The sequence below is a fragment of the Neopelma chrysocephalum genome, unplaced genomic scaffold (genome assembly GCF_003984885.1).
Source record: "Neopelma chrysocephalum unplaced genomic scaffold, ASM398488v2 Primary Assembly neopelma1_129, whole genome shotgun sequence".
NCBI lineage: Eukaryota > Metazoa > Chordata > Aves > Passeriformes > Pipridae > Neopelma > Neopelma chrysocephalum.
In genome coordinates, this window is record NW_020897791.1 from 41,692 (window position 1) to 62,032 (window position 20,341).

A 20,341-nucleotide genomic window follows, 5' to 3' on the forward strand; every position below is an offset into this window, starting at 1 on the left:
GGAAAGCTGGAGAAGAGGGAAAGGAGTCTGGGGGCAAAGGACCCTGGGGGAGAGGAAAAACTGGCAGTTAGGGGAATTTTGCTCCACAGATAAGGGCAAGGCAGAGCAGGGAATTCTCCAGGCGGGATCAGAGCCATGGATTCCTCCAGCAGCGACAGAGAGAACCTGGGAACCACGAGCGAGGCGGTTTGGGAGCTCAGGGGAGCTGCTCCAACAGCTTTTCCCCTTCCAGGACGTGAAGGATCAAGAACTCTTGGGTTCAGGATGAAACCTTGGAGCACTCCCGTGCCTCAGTTTCCCCACTGAAAAATGAGGATAATCCCAGTTTTCTGTAGGAAAGCCACGTGGGTTCAGCTGCCGCAGAGCTTTCTCTGGAGAGGAAAAGGAATGTGGAGGAGAGGGAAGGGAACCTGGAGGAGAGGGAAAGGAACCTGGAGGAGAGGGGAAAGGAACCTGGAGGAAAAGGAGCCTGGAAGAGAAAGAAAGGAGCCTGGAGGAGAGGAAAGCTGGAGAAGAGGGAAAGGAACCTGGAGGAGAGGGAAAGGAACCTGGAGGGAGAGGGAAAGGAACCTGGAAGAAAAAGAAAGGAGCCTGGAGGAGAGGGAAAGGACCCTGGATAAGAGGGAAGGGAGCCTGGAGGAGAGGGAGAACTGGCAGTTAGGGGAATTTTGCTCCAGAGGGGACACAGGACAGCGCCCTGGGTGAGGAGCATCTGCCCAGGGAATTCTCCAGGCGGGATCAGAGCCACGGATTCCTCCAGCAGTGACAGAGAGAACCCAATGCCCGTGAGCGAGGTGGTTTGGGAGTGCAGGGGAGCTGCTCCAACAGCTTTTCCCCTTGAGGAGCTCGGCGAGGAATCAGCATTTTTTTCCTCCCTAACCTTCCAAAGTCAGCCCTGGAGCAGCCCGGGAGGCTCCCGCGGAGTTTTGGGATCGCGGAAGCGCCTCCCCCGCAGCGCGAAGGGGTTGTTTGTGCGGCCGGGCCGCTTACAATTAACAAGGTTAATTAAACCCGCGGAGCTGCTGCCCCTCGATAATGGCCCGGGCTCGGCGGGCGGGAGGGGCCGCGCCTCGGGGGCAGAGCCGCCTTTATTATCCCTTTTTATTAGCGCTAATTCGGGCTCTCCATCAAAAGGCGCATTAAGGGAGTCGTTGGCGGCTTCCCGAGCCCCGTCCTTTCGGGAATGTCGGCGCTTCAAAGGCAATTAAAGATAAACTCTTCTCTTTTTTTTTTTTTCTTTTTTTCCGAGCGTCCCTTTTGTTTTCTTGCCCCTCTCTCTCGTAGTTCCCGACAAACCCTCCCCGTGCCCTTCAGGGATAAGGGTGGTTTGGGTTTTTTCAGTGGATAAGTCCCCGCCCGGGGTTGTTGTAGGGTTGGGAATGTTGTGGTGCTGGAGGAGAGGGAGAGGAGGCTGGAGAGGGAAAGGAGCCTGGAAAAGGGGGAAGATGGAGAAGGGGGAAACGAGCTGGGAGGAGAGGAAAAGGAGCCTGGAGGAGAAGGGAAGGAGCCTGGAAAGGGAAAGGATCATGGAGGAGTGGGAAAAGAATCTGGAGGAGAAGGAAAGGGGGCTGGAGGAGAGGGAGAAGGAGGCTGGAGGAGAAGGGAAAGGAGTCTGGAGGAGAGGGAAAGGAGTCTGGAGGCAAAGGAGCCTGGAGGAGTGGGAAAGGACCACGGAGGAGTGGGAAAGGAACTTGGAGGAAAAGGAGCCTGGAGGGAAAGGAACCTGGTTCAGAAGGGAAGGAGCCTGGAGAAGAGGGAAAGGAACCTGGAGGAGAGGGAAAGGAGCCTGGAGGGAAAGGAGCTTGGAGGAGAGGGAAAAGAACCTGGAGGAGAGGGGAAAGAGCAGGAGAGGGAAAGGAACCTGGAGAGGGAAAGGACCATGGAGAAGTGGGAAAGGACCATGGACGAGAGGGAAAGGACCATGGAGCAGAGGAGAAGGAGCCTGGAGGAACAAGAAAAGAATCTGGAGGAGTGGGAAAGGAGCCTGGAGGAGAGAGAAAGGAACCTAGAGGAGAGGGAAAGGAACTGGCAGGACTGGGATGCTGCCGGTGAATGGAGGGATTGATCCCATGTTATACAGGGAGGAATTTTGGGATGTAGGGCAGAGTAGGAGGAGCTGGACCAGCTCAGCACATTCTGCCTGTGGTAGGGGGTGAGTTAAGGATGCTGGAATATCACAGCAGGCTGGGAATTTGGGGTTGATTCCAACAGCTGGCACAAGGGGAAGTTTGGATCCTGCTCCGTCGGTTTTCCCTGTGGTGCCTCGGGAATGGGGGGTGTGGGAGCAGGGCTGTGCCTCTGGATCCAACTCTCCCTTTCTCAAATCTCTGGATTTGAAAGGAGCCTGGGATCTCCTTGTCTTTTCCCTCCCTCCCTCCTGGGATATCCCTCCTGGAGCAATCCCACAGGAGCATCCCATCGCTCGCAGCCCTTGGTGGGGGTTCCTTGGAATGATGCAGCTTCCCCAAAATCCTTGTGGAAGTTCTAAGACCCACCTTGTGGAGCCTTTATCCATGGAAAAACCAAAGGATGGGGTTTTGGCCTTTGGGGTGGCCAGAACCCCTCAGAGGATGTTGATCCCTGTTGCTGCTATTCCCATCTCCATGGCTGTATCACCCCTTGGGAATGATGTTCTCCAGGTTTCCCTCCTGGTGGCCACTCCCTGCTTTCCAACCCCTCCAGCATCCCAAGGGATGCTGAGCCGAGCGCGTTCACACACCAGGAGACCACGGAACATCAGGGATATTCCTTGCAGGATGTCAAAGGAAGAGCTAAAAAATCCCTCTGGGATCATTGGCTGGCAAAAGGTTTCTCTTTATTTCCGCTCTGGGGAGGGGTCGAATGATCCCGGATCCGGGTTTCTCTTCCAGATGCCGGTGTGTTCCTACTACTTGAAGGGGATCTGCAGCAACAGCAACTGCCCCTACAGCCATGTCTACGTGTCCAGGAAGGCGGAGGTGTGCCAGGATTTCCTCAAGGGATATTGTCCCATGGGAGAAAAGGTAAGGAAGGGGTTTATTTATCCCGGCTTCCCGGGGTCCAAAGGCGCGAGCGACGTTCCGACGGCGCCGCGGGGCTGGAAAACGCCCGGAGGGGATGAACTGGTTTTCCCAAGGGTTGTGGAAAAGTGGGTTTACAGGCAGGGAAAAAAAAAAAAGGAATGAAATCCGAGGCTTTGACTCATAAACATTGTGCTGGTGTTTCCTGGGAAGAGCCTTCCCGGGGTGTCCGTGTTCCCCTGCCCGGAAAACCCCTCCCCTAAACAGATGGAAAAGAAAAGGCTTGTGATTCCCTGTTTTCCATAGGAAATCCATGGATGTTAAAGCTTGTTTTCCATGCTGGGTCCGGGATGGGTTAAAACTTGAGCCTTAAATGTTGTGGTTTAGTCTTGGGAGCAAGACCAGCCTTCCCAGCTGAGCTTAGGGATGTGCCTAGGGATTCATGGAGCCACTTCCAGGTCCTGGGGATTCATGGAGTCACCTCCAGGTCCTGGGGATTCATGGAGTCGCCTCCAGGTCCTGGGGATTCATGGAGTCACCTCCGGGTCTTGGGGATTCATGGAGCCACCTCCGGGTCTTGGGGATTCATGGAGCCACCTCCAGGTCCTGGGGATTCGTGGAGTCACCTCCAGGTCCTGGGGATTCATGGAGTCACCTCCAGGTCCTGGGGATTCATGGAGCTACCTCCAGGTCCTGAGGATCCTCTGGTTTGGATCAGTGAAGTCCTGCATGGACTTCCTGTGTGCCCTGGGGAGAGTTCCAACCTCATCCATGAGCTTATGGAACCCAATGGAATGGGCAGAGCTTGAGGCAGAGCAGCTTCCCTGGAATTTTAGGGCTCTTAAAGTGCAAAAAAATGGAATGTTGGGGTTTAACCAACATCTTGTGGCTCCCCTGTTCTTCATAAGGGATGGGAGGAGGGGGTGGCAGCAAGCTCAGGTCCTCACTGGGGTCCTCCCAAGGGTGTGGAGCTGCTGGAGCAGATCCAGAGGAGGCCACAGAGATACTCCAAGCGCTGGAGCCCCTCTGCTCTGGAACCAGGCTGGGAGAGCTGGGAATGTCCAACCTGGAGAAGAGAAGGATCCAGGGAGACCTGAGAGTCCCTTGCAGGGCCTAAAGGGGCTCCAGGAGAGCTGGAGAGGGACTTGGGACAAGGGGTGGAGGGACAACACACAGGGAATGGCTTCCCACTGCCAGAGGGTTAGATGGGATATTGGGAAGGAATTCTTGGCTGTGAGAGTGGTGAGTGACTGGGCTGGAATTCCCAGAGAAGCTGTGGCTGCCCCTGGATCCCTGGAAGTGTCCAAGGCCAGGTTGGAGCACCCTGGGATAGTGGGAGGTGTCCCTGCCCACAGCAGGGGGTGGAACTGGATGACCTTTAATGTCCCTTCCCACCCAAACCATTCCATGATTCCATGATTTGCTGTGCAGCGTTGGGCCATTGCTGAGCCCAGGGGGAGGATGGCAGCCATCCTCTTCCTCTGGGAAGCTGGGAAGCACCTTTGAGATGCTTTTCCTATGGAAAAACCATCTCCTCCATGTCCTGGATCGGTTCATCCGCTTCCGTGAGCCGACAGCAACCGGCAGCACCTTCATTCATGTCCCCCTAAGCACTTGCTGCTCCTGGAGATCTCTTCCTTCCTCATGGTTCTGGCTGCTTCCCACTGGGAAAGATGCTGGGATGAGCAGCTGGATGCTTGGATCCATGTGCTGGAACTCCAAAGGGCTTTTCCCTCCTTTTCTCCATCCTTCATTGGCTGAGCGGAGCCGTGGGCGCCCCATTCCCAATCCCCTGGGTGTCATCACCTGTCCCAGGCTCCAAACAGAATCCAAACACGACCTTGAGTGGAATAATTGGATCGTTTAGGTTGGGAAAAGACCTTGGAGCCCATCGAGTCCAACCTTTAAGCCAAGTCCCACCTTTTCCCGAGGAAAAAAGCGCCACGGAGCAAAAACCAGGCAAGAAGAAGGGAGGGGGAAAAAAAAGCCAAAAGGGAGAGTTTTAGGGCAAGCAACGGAGGGAAGCTCTAATAAATTAGTCCAGGCTTAATTCCTTCTCGTGGCAGCGCACGGAGGGGACGGGATAAACAATTCCCGGGAAGGAAAAACACGGGAACGCCGCCGGCCTCCCCTCCAGCCCAGCGCCAACCACGCGGGCAGGGGCCTGTGCCAATTTATTTCGAAAAAACTATTGCAATTTAAATGAAAATATCAAAGAGATAGTTAGAATATTTATTCTATTAGGAAAAGTGCTTACGGCGTCACTTTGGGAGCGTCGGGGAAGGCATTCTCCTCCGGATGATGGATAGCAGCCTGTAATTATGGATGGGGGAGAAAGTGCTGAGAGGGCCAGATTGAACTGGGGGAGGGAGAAATACCGGCGTGGGCCATTAAGGGTTAATTTTATTCTCTAAATAATATGGAAAGTGCTGAGTCCGGGCCTTTTGCTCCGAGCGGAAAGTCCTCAAATGGACCCCGGAGAGTTTCTAATATTCTCCTGAATCGAGGGAAAAATGTTAACCTCGGCTTCCATAAAAAACGACGGCTCGTTAAAGAGGCAACGCTCCCTTTTCCCGGTGAATAATTTAGGCTGGGAGTAAATCTTCCCCTCGTTCCGCCTTTCCCCGCCCGGGAAACGGGGGAGACGCCGGAGCGACGTCCTGGGTGGATAAACTTGGAGAAGGGGAGCAATAATTTGGAATTTAGGTGCTTTTGGGCTGAAATTCGGCACACGGGGCTCTTCTCCCACAGGGATTTTCCTCCTCGGGCTCCTCCCCAAAGAGCAATTCCTGGTTTTTATCAGGCTGCCATCAAAAGTGTCCATTATGATCCATAATTTATGACGTGGCGGCGGCGCCACTTAAGCACTTCCTGGGATGTCTCGGAGGATTCCAGGACAAGTGGATCAGGCCTTTGACCCATCCCGTGGGCTGGAACTCCAACTGCCAGGGCCAAACCTGCTCCGGCTTTGTCGGGAATTATGTGGGATAAAGTGAGAAAGCTTTAAGTTGGCATTCCCAAATCCCTTTTTCTGGGAATGTGGGCTGGAGAGGGCCAAGGTCCCTCCACCCTTTGGGAGAAGGGGCAGTTCCTTCATTAAGGGAATGTCATCCCCAATATTAATTAGTTGGACTCGCTGATCTTGGGGGGGTCTTTTCCAACCTAAATGATCCTGGGATTCTGTTTCTGGAAGGTGGAACTGGTGGCAGAGAGAGGACCTTGATTTCCAGCAGCCTCAACGGGTTCCTCAGTCGTGGCTTGGGAATTTCTCCCCTTTCTGTGCTTCCCAAAGGGATTGGAGGGACCTGCGAGTTGAGCTTGGTGAAGCAGTGGGTGAAACAGGGCTCCAAATATCCCCATGGATATCTGGATCATCCCTAAACACGGCAGCATCCGTGGCTCAGCTGAATCCATGCAGAGATTCCCACCCTGGAGGTCTCTGTCCCGCCTTTCCTGGGGCTCCCTGACCTTCCCTGGAAGTGGGAAGAGAGGGAGAAATGGGTCTTCTCTCTCAGGGGCTCCCCAGGGTTTTCCAAAGATGATGAGCTGCTCCTCTCTGGCTCCACATCCCTCCTCCCACCTGGAGCCTCCTGTTGGGCCGGGAATTCCCTGGGAGAGGGTGGGATGAGGATGTGGATGTGAGGGATGAAGTTGCCGTTCATGGTAGTGTGATCCCAAGGCTGGGGAGAAGCGGCAGGAGACATTGGATGGTTGTGGATTCTCCATCCTGGAATTGTTCAAGGCCTTGTTGGACGGAGCAACCTGGGATAGTGGGAGGTGTCCCTGCCCATGGCTCTGGAATTCCAGGGGGTTGGAATTCCATGATCTTGAAGGTCCCTTCCAACCCAACCCATATTTGATGGGCTGAGATCTCTGCGTGGCCAAGAACTTGGATCTGGGAATCACCACAAGCACTTGGATCACATCCATAGGTGATCCCAAGGAGCAACTGCCTTGGGATTTGCATTACAGGCATGAAACATTGAAGGGAGATTTCCTTGGGATTTGCCTTACAGGCACAAAATGTGGAAGGGAGATTTCCATGGGATTTTGGGAAGGAATTCTTGACTGGGAGGGTAGGGAGGGGCTGGAAGGGAATTCCCAGAGAAGCTGTGGCTACCCCATCCCTGGAAGTGTCCAAGGCCATGTTGGAGCAACCTGGGCTAGTGGGAGGTGTCCCTGCCCGTGGCATGGGGTTGGAATTCCATGATCTTTCCGCTCCCTTCCCACCCAAACCATTCCAGTACTTATTGGGATATATGAGAATCAGAACCTTGGGAAGCTCTCGGTGCTGGATTTCTCCAGCATTCCCAGTGTGCCGGAGCAAAGGCAAGCGAGTCAGGCCATTCCCCTCCAACTGCTGCACCTGGAAAACTGTCTGGAATTAAACAACCTCCCCCTCTCCGTGTCCACGAAGGCGCGGGAGCCGCGGGAAATCCCTCTCTCTCCGCGTTTCCTCGGAAGTCGTTCCCCCGTGGGAGCCTTTAAGCGGCGAGAACACTGCAAGATTAAACAACGAGGCTTCCGGGGAAAAGCTGCTGGAATAAATCAGGGATGAGCCGGGCTGGGGAAGCCCATCAGCCTCCCAAAAATCCCTCTTTTTTTGTTTTCTTTGTGGCACCACCGGCCTTTCCCCAGAGATTTGCTCCTTATCCGTGTAAAACGAGGTGGCCAGGGCAGACCTGAGCAACCGGCGCTTCCCAAGGAAGTGCAGCTTCCCAAGGAAGTGGATTGTGGTGCTTTCCCACAGCGGCAGCTGCTCGACTTTGCTGCAGAAAATGCAAATGTGGGGATTTTTTAACCTCCTTCTCCTGTTGGTTTTTTTTTTTCGGTGCCTTCAGTTGGTTCTTTTCCCCTTTTCTGCCGGAAGTCGAAGAGTTTCCCACCATAACACATGAAATTTAACCCATATCTTTAAAAAATGAGTTAAATTTTCTAAAGAAAAATTGGAAAATTTTTCTTTTCTTCTAATTTTTTTTTTGCTAATTTTTCTTTTTTCTAATTTTTTCTTTTTTTCTAATTTTTTCTAATTTTTTCCTTATTTTTTCTTTTTTCTAATTTTTTATTTTTTCTAGTTTTTTCTTTTTTTTCTAATTTTTTCTAATTTTTTCTAATTTTTTCCTAATTTTTTCTTTTTTCTAATTTTTTTTCTAATTTTTTTCTTTTTTTTCTAATTTTTTCTTTTTTCTAATTTTTTATTTTTTTCTAATTTTTTATTTTTTCTATTTTTCTTTTTTCTATTTTTTCTTTTCTATTTTTTCTTTTTTGGAATTTTTTCTTTTTTCGAATTTTTTCTTTCCTATTTTTCCTTTTTTCTAATTTTTTCTTTTTTTCCTATTTTTTTTCTAATTTTTTTCTCTTTTTTTCTGATTTTTTCTTTTTTTCTAATTTTTTTCTTTTTTTCCTAATTTTTTTTCACCAGAGCTGTGAGAGCAGCACCCGACATGAAAATGTCATTTGGGATTTTCCCTCCGTTATCCAGGGGATGGATTCCTGATGGAAAACATCAACTTGGGCTCCTTATTCCTTTTTAATCTTTTATCCCGGGAAGTTGAAGCTCAACTCTGTTCCTGTTGTGTATTCTCAGCTTTTTTCGGTTAAAATGACATTTTTCTTTCCTCACACCCTCAGATCTTGGGTTTTCCGTGTCTTTTTCCCACTCTTTTGGTTTCCAGGTTGAATCCCAACTTGGCTTTTCCTTGAGCACCCTGAGGAACTCTTCACCTGGCACTGGGAGAGGTGGGATCCGCATCCCTAGAGGGATTTCTTGGAAGTAGCACTTGGGGCCGTGGCTTGGACTCGATGATCTTAGAGGGCTTTTCCAACCTCAACAATTCCCGAATTCCACGATCTCTGGGAAACAGCTGATGGAGAGCTCTGCCTTTGATGGCTCTTTTATAGTCAGCCCTATGAAAATCAGCTACAAAAGCAACTTTTATTCCATTTATCCTTCGTTTTGGCTCTGGTTGACAGATGTTTTTCTGGGAGCTTTATTGGAGTTTATTTCCCCCCCTCTTATAATGTGCAGCCACCAAACTGATTAGTAAGGAAAAAAATCTTTATTTCAAATAAAAAGTGGGTAGGATTGGCAATGGGGGCTGCTTTTAAGGTCGTGAGGGGTTGTCCAGGATGGATTTGGGAATATTGAGTCCTTGTCCATCTCCTCTGTTGAAAATTAAATGATAAATCTCCATCCTGGCTGTGGGATCCTCCCACTGGAAACACTTTGTAGTGTTTAAACCCATCAGGATTCTTCCGTGGCCAATCCTACCCGGATATCTCCGCGGAAATCTCGTGGCTTTCCAGTTGTATCTTATTTCCTGGAGGCTGTAAGTGGCATAATGAGGGTTCTTATTGCAGCTGCAATTTAATTGTAGCATCTCCAACATCTTTATGTCAAAGATGGGGCTTATCAGGACGACCCGAAACAGTTTAATAGCCCAGGAATTTGTTGATAATTGTGCTGAGATCAATCCCAGGCCGGGGATTTTCTCTTTTTTTTTACGCTTTGTAGAAGGAGGTGCATCACAAAATATTAAAATTAGGAAGTTTTCAGGGTGGGGGGGAGGAAAGCAGCAGCTGAAGTGGGAATTTAGTGATGGGGCAGCAAGTTCTTGATTTCAAGCTGAACTTCTGCAGAGATGAACCCAAAAAAAGGGCAGATTTTGCCTTTGCTTCCTGTTGGAATGTCCCTTTGGTCCCGTCTGGTCTCCGCTGTCGGAGCCGGACACGACGCTCCAGATGTGCCTTCCCAGGGCTCAGGAGAGGGGCAGGACCATCTCCATCGACCTGCTGCCAGTGCTCTTCCTAAAGAACCCCTGGATTCCGTTGGAATCCTTCCCTGAGCCACCTGGAATCGCACACGTGGCGGAACCCCGTCATCCCTGACGGAGATGAGACTCCTGGGAATGTCCAGTGGACACCAGCAGAGATGATTTGGGATTGGTCATTGCCATTGGTGGCTTCCCCAGGTGAAAGTGGCTCTGGGATGGGATGGATGGGATCGTGGGGGTCCCTGATGGAAGTGGAATTCCTCACCAAAGCAGTGCAGGGAATGGTTGAATTCTGCAGGCAGCAGGTTGGGGATTCCCCTGGATGGCCACATCCAAAGAGTTCCAGCCAATGGCTCGGTGTCCAAGTGGGACCAGGACCAAATCAGCCCATACTGGGACCAGGACTAATTAATATCTTCATTAATGACATATTAGTGTGGGATTGGGTGCCCCCTTGGTGAGCTGAGCGGTGCCGTTGATCCACAGAATCATGGAATGGCTTGGATTGGAAGGGACCTTAAAACCCCTCTTGTTCCAAAGCCCTGCCCTGGGCAGGGATCCCCTCCCAACCACTTTTCTGCCTCATAAATACGATTTTCCCAATGATTTTCCAAACATCCCGTTCTCGCTCCAGCCCCGGAGGTATTTCTGTTCCAATGTTGTTTTATTTCCCACAAATTCCAAGGGAGGAGGTTGGTGGTAGATCCTAGAGAACACTTAGATCCCAAATCCTAGCGAGGATTTAGAGGAGACCATCCTATATCAGGCATTTTTCTAGGGCACCAAACCCCGTTTGGAGGGCAGAAACCTTTTTTTTTTGGAGCAAATCCCTCCGGATAACCGCGGGGGTTAAATTCCACCGTGGAATGATGCTGGGGATGCGTCGCCCTCCAGGTTTTAAACGACAGGGTGGGAGCTGGGAATATTTTTTCTTTTTTTTTTTGTCCCGAGGCTGTTTCCATCTGCACCCAATTATTGCAAAGCCATCGGGGGAAAAAAAAAAAAGCCATTTCCTGGCTGTCACTTCGGAAAACGCTCCGGCACCTCCAGCCGCCGCTTCCCAACAGCCACTCAGGGGGACATTAAAAGAGTCTGACAGCCATCCAGGTGGTTAATCCTGCTGCTGGAAAAGCTCTGGTGAAGCTCCGTGGGATGCTCGAGAGGGGTTTAAAAAAATAGGGAATGCTGGAGTTGAGGCGCTTGAGTTTTGGGGAATAAAGTTGCTCCCATCTCCCCAAAAAGTCTGGCTGGTGGGATTTGTGTCCATCACGGGGGATGGAGGGACACAGGTCTGAGGAGATGGGAAGACAGCCATCCAGGTGGTTAATCCTGCTGCTCAACTTGGGGGATACCTGGAATAGCTCCAGTGAAGCTGCATGAGATGCTCCAGAGGGGTTTAAAAGACTAGGGAATACTTGAGTTGAGGCGCTTGAGTTTTGGGGAATAACTCGTGGGTTTAGTGCTCCTATCTCCCCAAAATGTCTGGCTGGTGGGATTTGTGTCCATCACAGCAGATGGAGGGACTTGGACACAGGTCCAAGGAGATGGGAAGACAGCCATCCAGGTGGTTAATCCTGCTGCTGGAAAAGCTCTGGTGAAGCTCCATGGGATGCTCCAGAGGGGTTTAAAAAAATCGGAAATACTGGAGTTGAGGCGCTGGAGTTTTGGGGAATAACTCATGGTTTTAGTGCTCCCATCTCCCCAAAAAGTCTGTCTGGTGGGATTTGTGTCCACCACAGTGGACTGAGGGAGTTGGGACACAGATCCAATGGTCCAAGGAGATGGGAAGACGCTCCAGCACTTCCGAGTTGGGAGGGACCTCCCAAGGATCATCAAAGGCCATCTCTTGTCCCTCTCCTGGGAAAGGAGCAGGAGGTGGGATAAGCCTGGAGACACCTGAGAAGTTCACCCTGAGCAAAGTGCTCGGGAATGCCGGGCTGGATGGGATCGTTGGGTCAGCGGGTGCCGGGTACTTGGCCCAGTGACCCGACCTGGCCTTCCTCCCACCCTCCACCTCCTCCCGTCGAGCTTGTCCATGGAAAAACCTCGTTAACATCATTCCCGAGGCCTTTCCACCAGCTGCTGCCTCCTCCTCCTCCTCCTCCTCCTTTGCCAGCTCCGTGCTAAAGAAGGCCGGGCCCTGCAAAGCCCCTCATCCCAATCCCGCTTTCCCGGGGCACGTCGGGATTCATTGGACCATTTAAGGCCAACGGCACCTTGGAATTCACCCGGAGCTTTCTTGGCAGTCCTGGACACGGGAATTGCCAGCTGGGCACCATCCCAACCCCGGGCAGGCCAAGGGGGGAACCCCACAGCAGGATCATCAGCGGGATCATCAGCGGGATCGTGGCACCTCCCTCCCGCCGCTGGAAGGTTGGGGCGAGGTTTCGCCCCCGACGGGTTTTTTCCCCGTCGGAATTTTTTTTGCCTCCCCCTTTTTATGGCCCAACCTGTGGGGCTGGCGGGGGTCCCGGGGGTGGGTTGGGGGGGTATAATTAGCCACCCCGACAGGTGGAAGGGATCAGATGGCTCCCAGCACCACCCCACAGCCCCGGCTCGGCCTCGTCCCGGCGGAGAAGCGAAAATTCCCTGCGGCAAACCCGGCGCCTCGTTCCCGCGGGACCAGGAGCGGGGGAGGCCGCTGTAAATAAACAGAAGGGGCTTTTCCAGCGGGGAAGGCGATCCCAAGCCCTGCCATCCCAGCCCCCCAAACAGCGGGGTGTGGACGGGGCGTTCCGGAAGGAGGGTTGGGAAAGGCGTGGAAAAGCCATTAGGAACCTGAGCCGGGAGCGCGGCCCCGGGATTAGTCACACACGGTTTGTTTGCTTTATTAAGTATCTTTTTGCCATGGAGCCAACAAACATGGGATTGACTCGGGAGCTCGGAGCACATCCCGATCCCGGCGCTGTCCCATCCCTCGGGGAAGAAGCAGCCACGTTCCTTGGCTTTTCCCCAAAAACAGCAGCATCCCTCAGTGTAGCATCCGTGCGGGTTTTGGAGGCCGAGGCTCCTTTTTTTCCCTGCTCTTCTCCTTTCCAAGCCCATTTAGGGCTGGAAAACCTCTATCCAGAAGTGGGTCTCGCTTTTCAGGGATTTGTGGGGTTGTCCTGTGCAGAGCCAGGATTTGGAGTCATTGATCCTTGTGGGGGGGGCTTTCCAACTCGGGATATTCTGTAATTCCAGGAACTGGGATGGTTGGACCAGGACCCTGCCCCAGGGGGTTTCCCATCCCCACAGTCTCGTGCTGTTATTTTTCCTCTTCCCTAATTTCGTTTCCCTTTTTTTTAAGGCAGTTTTCAGGTGGAGGGATTTGCTTTTCTTCTCATTAATATTTTGGGAGAAATTCCTCTCTTTGAATTCCTGTCCTGTCACTGCCTTTTCCAAGCATTTGTCTTTGGTCCGGGATGTGTCCTGTCTGCGGGTGAGGTGGGAAAATGAGGAAAATGGAGACAGGAGCCTCTGGAGAGCCAGGCTGGGAGAGCTGGGGGTGTTCACCTGGAGAAGGGAAGGATCCAGGGAGACCTCAGAGCCCCTTGCAGGACCTAATGGGGCTCCAGGAGAGCTGGAGAGGGACTTGGGACAAGGGATGGAGGGACAGCACACAGGGAATGGCTTCCCACTGCCAGAGAGTTAGGTGGGATATTGGGAAGGAATTCTTGGTTGGGAGGGTGGTGAGGGGCTGGAATGGAATTTCCAGAGAAGCTGTGGCTGCCCCTGGATCCCTGGAAGTGTTCCAGGTCAGGTTGGAGCAACCTGGAATAGTGGGAAGTGTCCCTGCCCATGGCAGGGGGTTGGTCTGGGTGATTTTAAGGTCCCTTCCCACCCAATCCATTTTATTATCCCATATTTCTCTGAAACATGGGATTTTGGAGTAACGGCAGAGCCACAGCTTGACTTTCAAGTTGTCCCTTGGCTTCTGACAGAGGTGGAAAGTCACAGAAATGGGGGGTTTTCTATGAATTTTTAGTGGAAAAGCAGCGCCATCCCCCCCCACGGAGCCACTATATCCGTGTGTCCGTCTGCATCCCAGCCCTCCTGCTGCTCAGCACCATCCCAACCTCCGGCAGACGAGCTCCTCGCTCCGGTGCCGGATCCCCGGGAGGCAGAGCTGCCAAACCCTTCTGCCTTTTCAAGGAGAGCTCTCCCAGGGCTCAGCAGGGATCCCGTTCATCCCAAAGGTCAGCACGGGGAGCCGCTCCCGTGTCCCCGGAGTCACGTTCCGTGAAAAGGGCAGGAGCTCCCCCCTTCAGAATGATCCTGAAACCGTCCCGGTGTTTCCTTTCCCGGTGGATTCATCCCGGTTTCCCCCCTAGATCCGTGCAAAATGGGGGCGAGGAGATTTGCTGGGTGGGCTTCTGAGTTTGGAAGGAGCCACATGGTTGGAAAACCACACTTTTCTTGTGGAGAGGGTCACCGAGGGAATGTTGGCGTTGGGAATCCTTGGTTGTGCTGGGTGGGTTGGGTTGAGTCCCACCATGGATGTGGCGCTTCCTGCGAAAGCCAAGCTGGGTGGGATGGAGCATCCTGGCTGGGAGTGGGACTAACAGGGCTCCAGGACCTGCTCCTGCCCTTCATCCCTTGGGATACATTGGAATGAACTCTCTCAGTTGCTGAGTTTTGCTGTGACGGGGTTGGGAATAGTCGGAGATTCAAGAGAGGTTGTTCCTTCTCCTTCCCCCCACCAACATTCCCGGTCACCTTGAGGGAAATCCCACCTGAAGGCATCTCCTCTTCCCTGCCTGCATCTCTTCCCTGCCTTTTCCCACTACCAAAAAGTGCCCTTTCCCAGCAGGAAGCTTTGTGGGGAAGCTCTGGAGCGCCGATGACTCCTCCCTCCCACCGACGGGTCTGGAAGTGCCAGAAGCACTTTTAGGGAGGAACATCAGGATGCCATCGTTTTTCCAGCCCCATTCCATGACCACACTAAGCTTCCTGGGATGGGAGAGCATCAACCAAGCTCATTTCTGAGCCCTGGGCAGAGCAGGTTGAGCTCCAGCCTTCAACCACCTTCCTCAGGGCTGGGCAGCAATCCCAAAATAAGTCCTAAAAGCACTTTATTCCTGCTCTTCCCTGCTCCTTCCCAAGTCCTGAGAATGTCTGGGACAATGTGTCCTCTCCAAAACCAGCTTCTCCAGCCCAATTAACCTCTTTGGGGACCTCCTAGCATGGCCACCTTGGGGGTAAATCATTGCCATCAAGGCTTTGGTGGCAAACTCGCCGCATCCATAAAATCACTTGGATCCATGAAATCACTTGGAAAACTGAGGGTGAGCCTGGAACATCCCAGAGGAGAATGTTATTTGTAAGAGTGTTTTGTTGTGGAGTAGGATTTTGATCCGGAGAAGGGAACACCAACACATCCTCCCCTCCCTTTAGCGAGATGTCAGTGGCACCCACGGGAGCCCTTCCCGTGCTCCCACGGGGGGTTTTCCCAGTTTTCCCGACGCCGCTCTCTCCTTCCCTGGCAGTGCAAGAAGAAGCACACGCTGGTTTGTCCCGACTTTGCCCGGAAGGGCGTCTGTCCCAAGGGTGTCCATTGCAAACTCCTGCACCCCCAGAAGAGGCGGCACCCCAAGGAGGCGGGAGGAGACGGAGACGCCGCCGATCCCCCTTCCAAGTGGAGATGGGTCAAGGAGGAGCCGGACAGGTAGGAAAAAGCAGGATGAACTCGTTTTTGCCAGATTAAACGGTTTCCTTCCCGACCCGCTCCGGGTTTTTCCTCTTCCAGGTCTTGTGTCCTGGTTTATTTTAAGGTTTTTATTTTATTTATCCTCCTGATGGAGGGAGGGTTGGGCAGTGTTTGTGTTTGAGGGAGCTGATGGAGAGGGAAGAGAGGATTCGTCCTTGGGAATGCGCCATCCAGGGCTCAGGCAGCTCCGGGTGTCTCCGAGGCTTTTGTGGACCTGGGAGATGGAAGAGCCCTGGAATGGGGATTCCACTGCTGGAAGTGGGTCCAGCTTATCCATAGCTCTGGGGGAAAATTGGAAACCACCATCCCTCTTCCTTATATATCCATGTGGAGAGCAGAGCTGAGCCCTCGGCACGGCACGGAGGGATTGGATTCACCGCCGGGTGGACACGGAGGTACCAGAGGCTTTGGAAAACAGTTGGATGCTGGGTTGGGTCCTTGGAAGCTCTCTGAGCTCTTCCTGGTGTTTTTGGGTGCTGGGCTGGACCCCCAGGCAGATGATGGACACGTTGATCCTCATCCTCGCAAGGAGACGGATTTCCCTGGCCTCGGCACATCCTCCCCTTCCTTTCCCTCACCCCTGAGCCCTTCCTGAAGGACATTCCCAATGGAATTCAAGCAGTTCCTGCATCCCAATGGAATTCAACTTAAAGCCAGAGAGGGGCTTTAAAAGCCGAAGTCTAAAAGTCCCGCTCCGAGTGGGAGGAGAAAACCCGGAGTCGGGCACTCGGCTTCTCCGTAGCTCTTCCCAGCGGGAGGTGGGAGCGAAGGTGGGATGGAAACACAGGGATCTGGGAGCTGTGCCAGCCTGGTCCAGGCTCCTTCCCGGGCCTGGGCCTCGTCCTGGCCCTGCCTTGTAAGGTAGCAGAGGGGGGACAAGCACTCAGCAGGTTCTCCCAACTTATCCCGGGTGACAGAAGAGCCTTGGAATGACACCCAGCTCACGTTCCCGGTGTGAACGAGGTGTAAAATAGCTCCCTGCTCTTTTTAGGGAAGGAGGGATGAGCGCAGGGCTGGGTGGCTGGGAGGCTCCTGGCATCCTCCTGCGGGGATGGGAGCACACCCTGGCTTGGAAGCTGCTCCAGAGGGGTTTTTTTTTCCCTTTATTGGCACCGTGGTGGGAGATGGGAAAGAAGCCGGAGTGTCGGGTTTGCCTGAAAGAGAGAGGTGGGGTTGGGAATGAGCCAAGCCCAGCGGGACATCTCCGAGCCATCCCTGCTCCCCTTCCCTCTGCTCACTCCCAAACAGGAGCCTCCATGAGAATCTGAGGAGCTGGAAAACTGGCAGGGAAGCGCAGGGCGGGGAATCCAGCTGGGGAGGGAGTTGCTCTGGCTGAATCCCTGTTGGCTCCAGGGATACGGAGCGGCCTGGGATGGAGCCCCGGGAGCCCTGGGCCATGTGGTGCCATTCCCAGCGTTGCCAAGCGGGATTGTTTCATTTTTCCTTAATATTTGCCCTATCTGCCTCCTGCAGGAATGATCCAGCTCAGCTCCATGACGATGGGGAAATTCCCGGACCTTCCAGTGCGGAGCAGGAGGGGAAGTTTGGGAAAGAGGAGGACGCCAAGCCGACGAGCTGCCTGCAGAAGCTTCCATCCTTCATCTCCCTCCGATCCCCGGAATATCCCAGATTCCAGAGCTGCAAAGTAGAGAAGGATGAGGATGAGCCGGAGGAGAAGCCAGGTAGGAATCACATCCTCTGCTTTTCCTCCCGTGTGCTGGGAGCTGGTCCCGTTTTCTGAGCAGGAGGGTTATTCCCTGCTGCTCTCCATGAGTTTTGTTGGATTGATGTTCCTTGGGAGTCTCCAAACCAGTTCACACTGGGAGCCCAAACTGGGTCTCCCATCTGGGCACAAATCCTTGTGTTTGCTCCTGAAACCATGTGGGAGGATTTTATCCCATATTTTGTCATCAACTCCTTCCTTTCCCATAAATTCCCCAAGCATGAATCCAATCTCATTCCCATGATGGAAGCACAGCAGTGCCTGACAGGAGGGTGTTCCAGTGGGATGCACCACTGGACCAACAGAAGGACCTTTGGACCATCCATCCCACGTGTTTCCCGGCGGGAAATAGCTTGGAAACTTGGAAATCCAAAGTTCCAGTGGGAAATGGGATGGGGTGTTTGTCAGGCTGCGAGTTTGAGGGAAGAGCTGCTTTAATCTGGGATTATCCGCTTCGGAAATGGGTAGAAATTTTGGGAAAATGTGGTTTCAGCATGAGCAGAACTCCTTGGGAATTCTGGCACGTACCTTTTTATCTCAGAGAAAGTTCAGGGAAACGTTTCAGTTTGAAACTGTGGGGGGAAAAAAGTGGGAAAACCGTTGGAGCCGTGAGAGGAAACGTCTTTGGAGTTTCGCTGGCGGAGTTTTGCTGCGTTTCTGCTTCTCCAACGTTTTCCTTGGTTCCTAATTCTGGAAAATCCAGTAGGGAACGGGACTTTGGGCTGCTCCAGGGCTGTTTCTCCAGGAGCAGAGGTGATGGAGATGGCAAGACAGGGAATGTTCCTGCTCCTCCCCAGCGCTGGCCGGGAGGTTTTTAGTGGGATGTTGCTCCCCACTTCCCTTTTCCTCTCCCATCCTTCTCCAGAGGGATGTGCAGCCTCTGGATCTCACAACAGGCTCACAAATCACAGGATTTTGTGGCAGGAATGATGGAATTCCCACCCCCAGCTCAGCTGGCACAGGATGTGGCTCAGTAGGAGCCCTTCCCATCCTAAATCCCTGCTTCCCGTGCAGCTGGAGCGGGATGAATCCAGCACCAAATCCAGGCCGGAGTGGGCACCAAAGATCTTCAATCACTTCGAGCCAGGGAGGGCTGAGATGCCTCAATGCTGTCGGAAAGAGAATTCCCGAGATTAACAACATATTCCTGAAGTCACAGGAGTGCACTGCGGACTGCAGCATGGTGGGAACAGCGAGGGATAATTCCGGCCAGGAGAGCTCCTCTCGGCTTCCCTTTCCAGGGATTTCTTCCCCTCTCCTTCTCTCTCCTTGGCCCCGGTTCAATTCCCTTTTGATCCTGGCAGCGGGGCCAGGGAATTGTTCCCGGAGTGGGGTTTTTATCTCTGGGATGAAGTTGGAGCAATTAATCCATGGATAAGAAGGCTGTTGAAAGTTGGATGGGCCGGGGAAGGCACTGGATTTCACTTGGCAGCCTGGAATAACTTGGCAGCGAGGGTGTCCTTTTCCTCTTTATCCAGCGTGTCCGTGCAGGGAACGATGATTTCCAGGCTTTTTGGGTGTGGGGAGGAGGAACTGGTTCATTTGGGAATGCTGGGAGGAACTCCATGGAGGTGAGGTCAGGGCACACATTCCGTCCGCGCTCCTTCGCCCGGGGGATCACGTGGCATCGGGAAAACAGATGCTGGAGGATCCATAGGGAAGGAAAACCAGGCAGGAATCACGGATGGCTGTAAAATCATCCGATGAGGAAGCAGCTTCCCCGCCAAAGGAATGCAGCGAGTCTGGACACGGGAATGTTGTCCCGTGGGCCTGCCCATACTTGGGTCTCATCCTAACGCTCATCCAAGGGGTTTGGGGGCACGGGAGAATCAAGGGGCTCCCAAAACCTGACGGGAAAGAGGAATCCCAAAAGGAGGCGGGATGAGGCTGTCTGTGCTGCTGAAGGACCGAACGCTCCGTGGTGGCCACTTCACCTGGGCTCGGTGATCCTGGTGGGTCCCTCCCAGCTCAGAATATCCCAGGATTCCGGGATTCGGAGCTGTGTCAATGGTCAGGATGAGTCCTCGCGTAACCGGCGTCGGGATTTTGGGGGTGATAATGGTGGGTTTGTGCTTGTGGAGCCTGGAGTCGACACACAAATTGTTGGGATCATACATAAGGAGAGGGACAAGTTGTTATTATGGAATGAGCTGAATTCCCCAGTTAAACCTTCAGAATTCGAGGAAAGTGCCCTTTTAATCCTGGAACAGGATAAAACACCGGCTCCATGCGTGGCAGGAACAGGGAGGGGGCTTGGAGGTGACCTTTAAGGACCAGCATCAGCTTGGGGGGGTCTCAGTGGGGGTCTGGGCTTGGGATACGGGGAAAGGGGATGGAAGAGAGGGATGGGAATGCACGGAGCAGAACCCGCCGTCGTCCTCCCGCCCTGCAAGAGGAGCCTGGGAATTTGGGGTCGGAGGGGGAATTTGGGGTTGGAGGAGTAATTTGTGGACGAGGTGAGTGGGCAAAGATTGGACTTGATGGTCTTGGAGGGTCTTTTCCAACCAAAATGATTCTGGGATTTGAGGGCACTGGGGCTTTCCGAGCACCTCCCAAAACGTGGAGGTTGGACCCGACGATCTTGGGGGTCTTTTCCAGCCGAAATGATTCTGGGATTTGAGGGGGGGCTTCCCAAGCACCTTCCAAAACACAGAGGATGGACTCGACAATCCTAGGGGTCTTTTCCAGCTGAAATGATTCCGGGATTTGAGGGTGCTGGGGCTTTCCAAGCACTTGCCAAAACACGGAGGTTGGACTCGACGATCTTGGGGATCTTTTCCAGCTGAAATGATTCTGGGATTTGAGGGCGCTGGGGCTTTCCAAGCACCTGCCAAAACACGGAGGATGGACTCAGTGATCTTAGGGGTCTTTTCCAGCCAAAATGATTCTGGGATTTGAGGGCACTGGGGCTTTCCAAGCACCTGCCAAAACATGGAGGTTGGACTCGATGGTCTTAGGGTCTTTTCCAGCTGAAATGATTCCGGGATTTGAGGGCACTGGGGCTTTCCGAGCACCTCCCAGAACGCAGAGATTGGACTCAACGATCTTAGGGGTCTTTTCCAGCCGAAATGATTCCGGGATTTGAGGGGGGGCTTCCCAAGCACCTTCCAAAACACGGAGGTTGGACTCGACGATCTTGGGGGTCTTTTCCAGCCGA

General features: G+C 53.0%; 1 protein-coding gene across 1 annotated transcript in view; it reads left to right on the top strand.

Annotated features, from left to right (window-relative positions):
* The window catches only part of ZC3H3 (zinc finger CCCH-type containing 3), a gene marked incomplete at its 5' end in the record, with an annotated part of 42,237 nt that overhangs the window by 15,089 nt on the left and 6,807 nt on the right, over nucleotides 1-20,341 (top strand). The window contains 3 exons of the mRNA XM_027698551.1: nucleotides 2,871-3,002; nucleotides 15,241-15,419; nucleotides 16,935-17,143. Of these exons, the coding sequence (XP_027554352.1) occupies nucleotides 2,871-3,002; nucleotides 15,241-15,419; nucleotides 16,935-17,143 (520 nt within the window). The remainder of the gene's footprint in view (nucleotides 1-2,870; nucleotides 3,003-15,240; nucleotides 15,420-16,934; nucleotides 17,144-20,341) is intronic.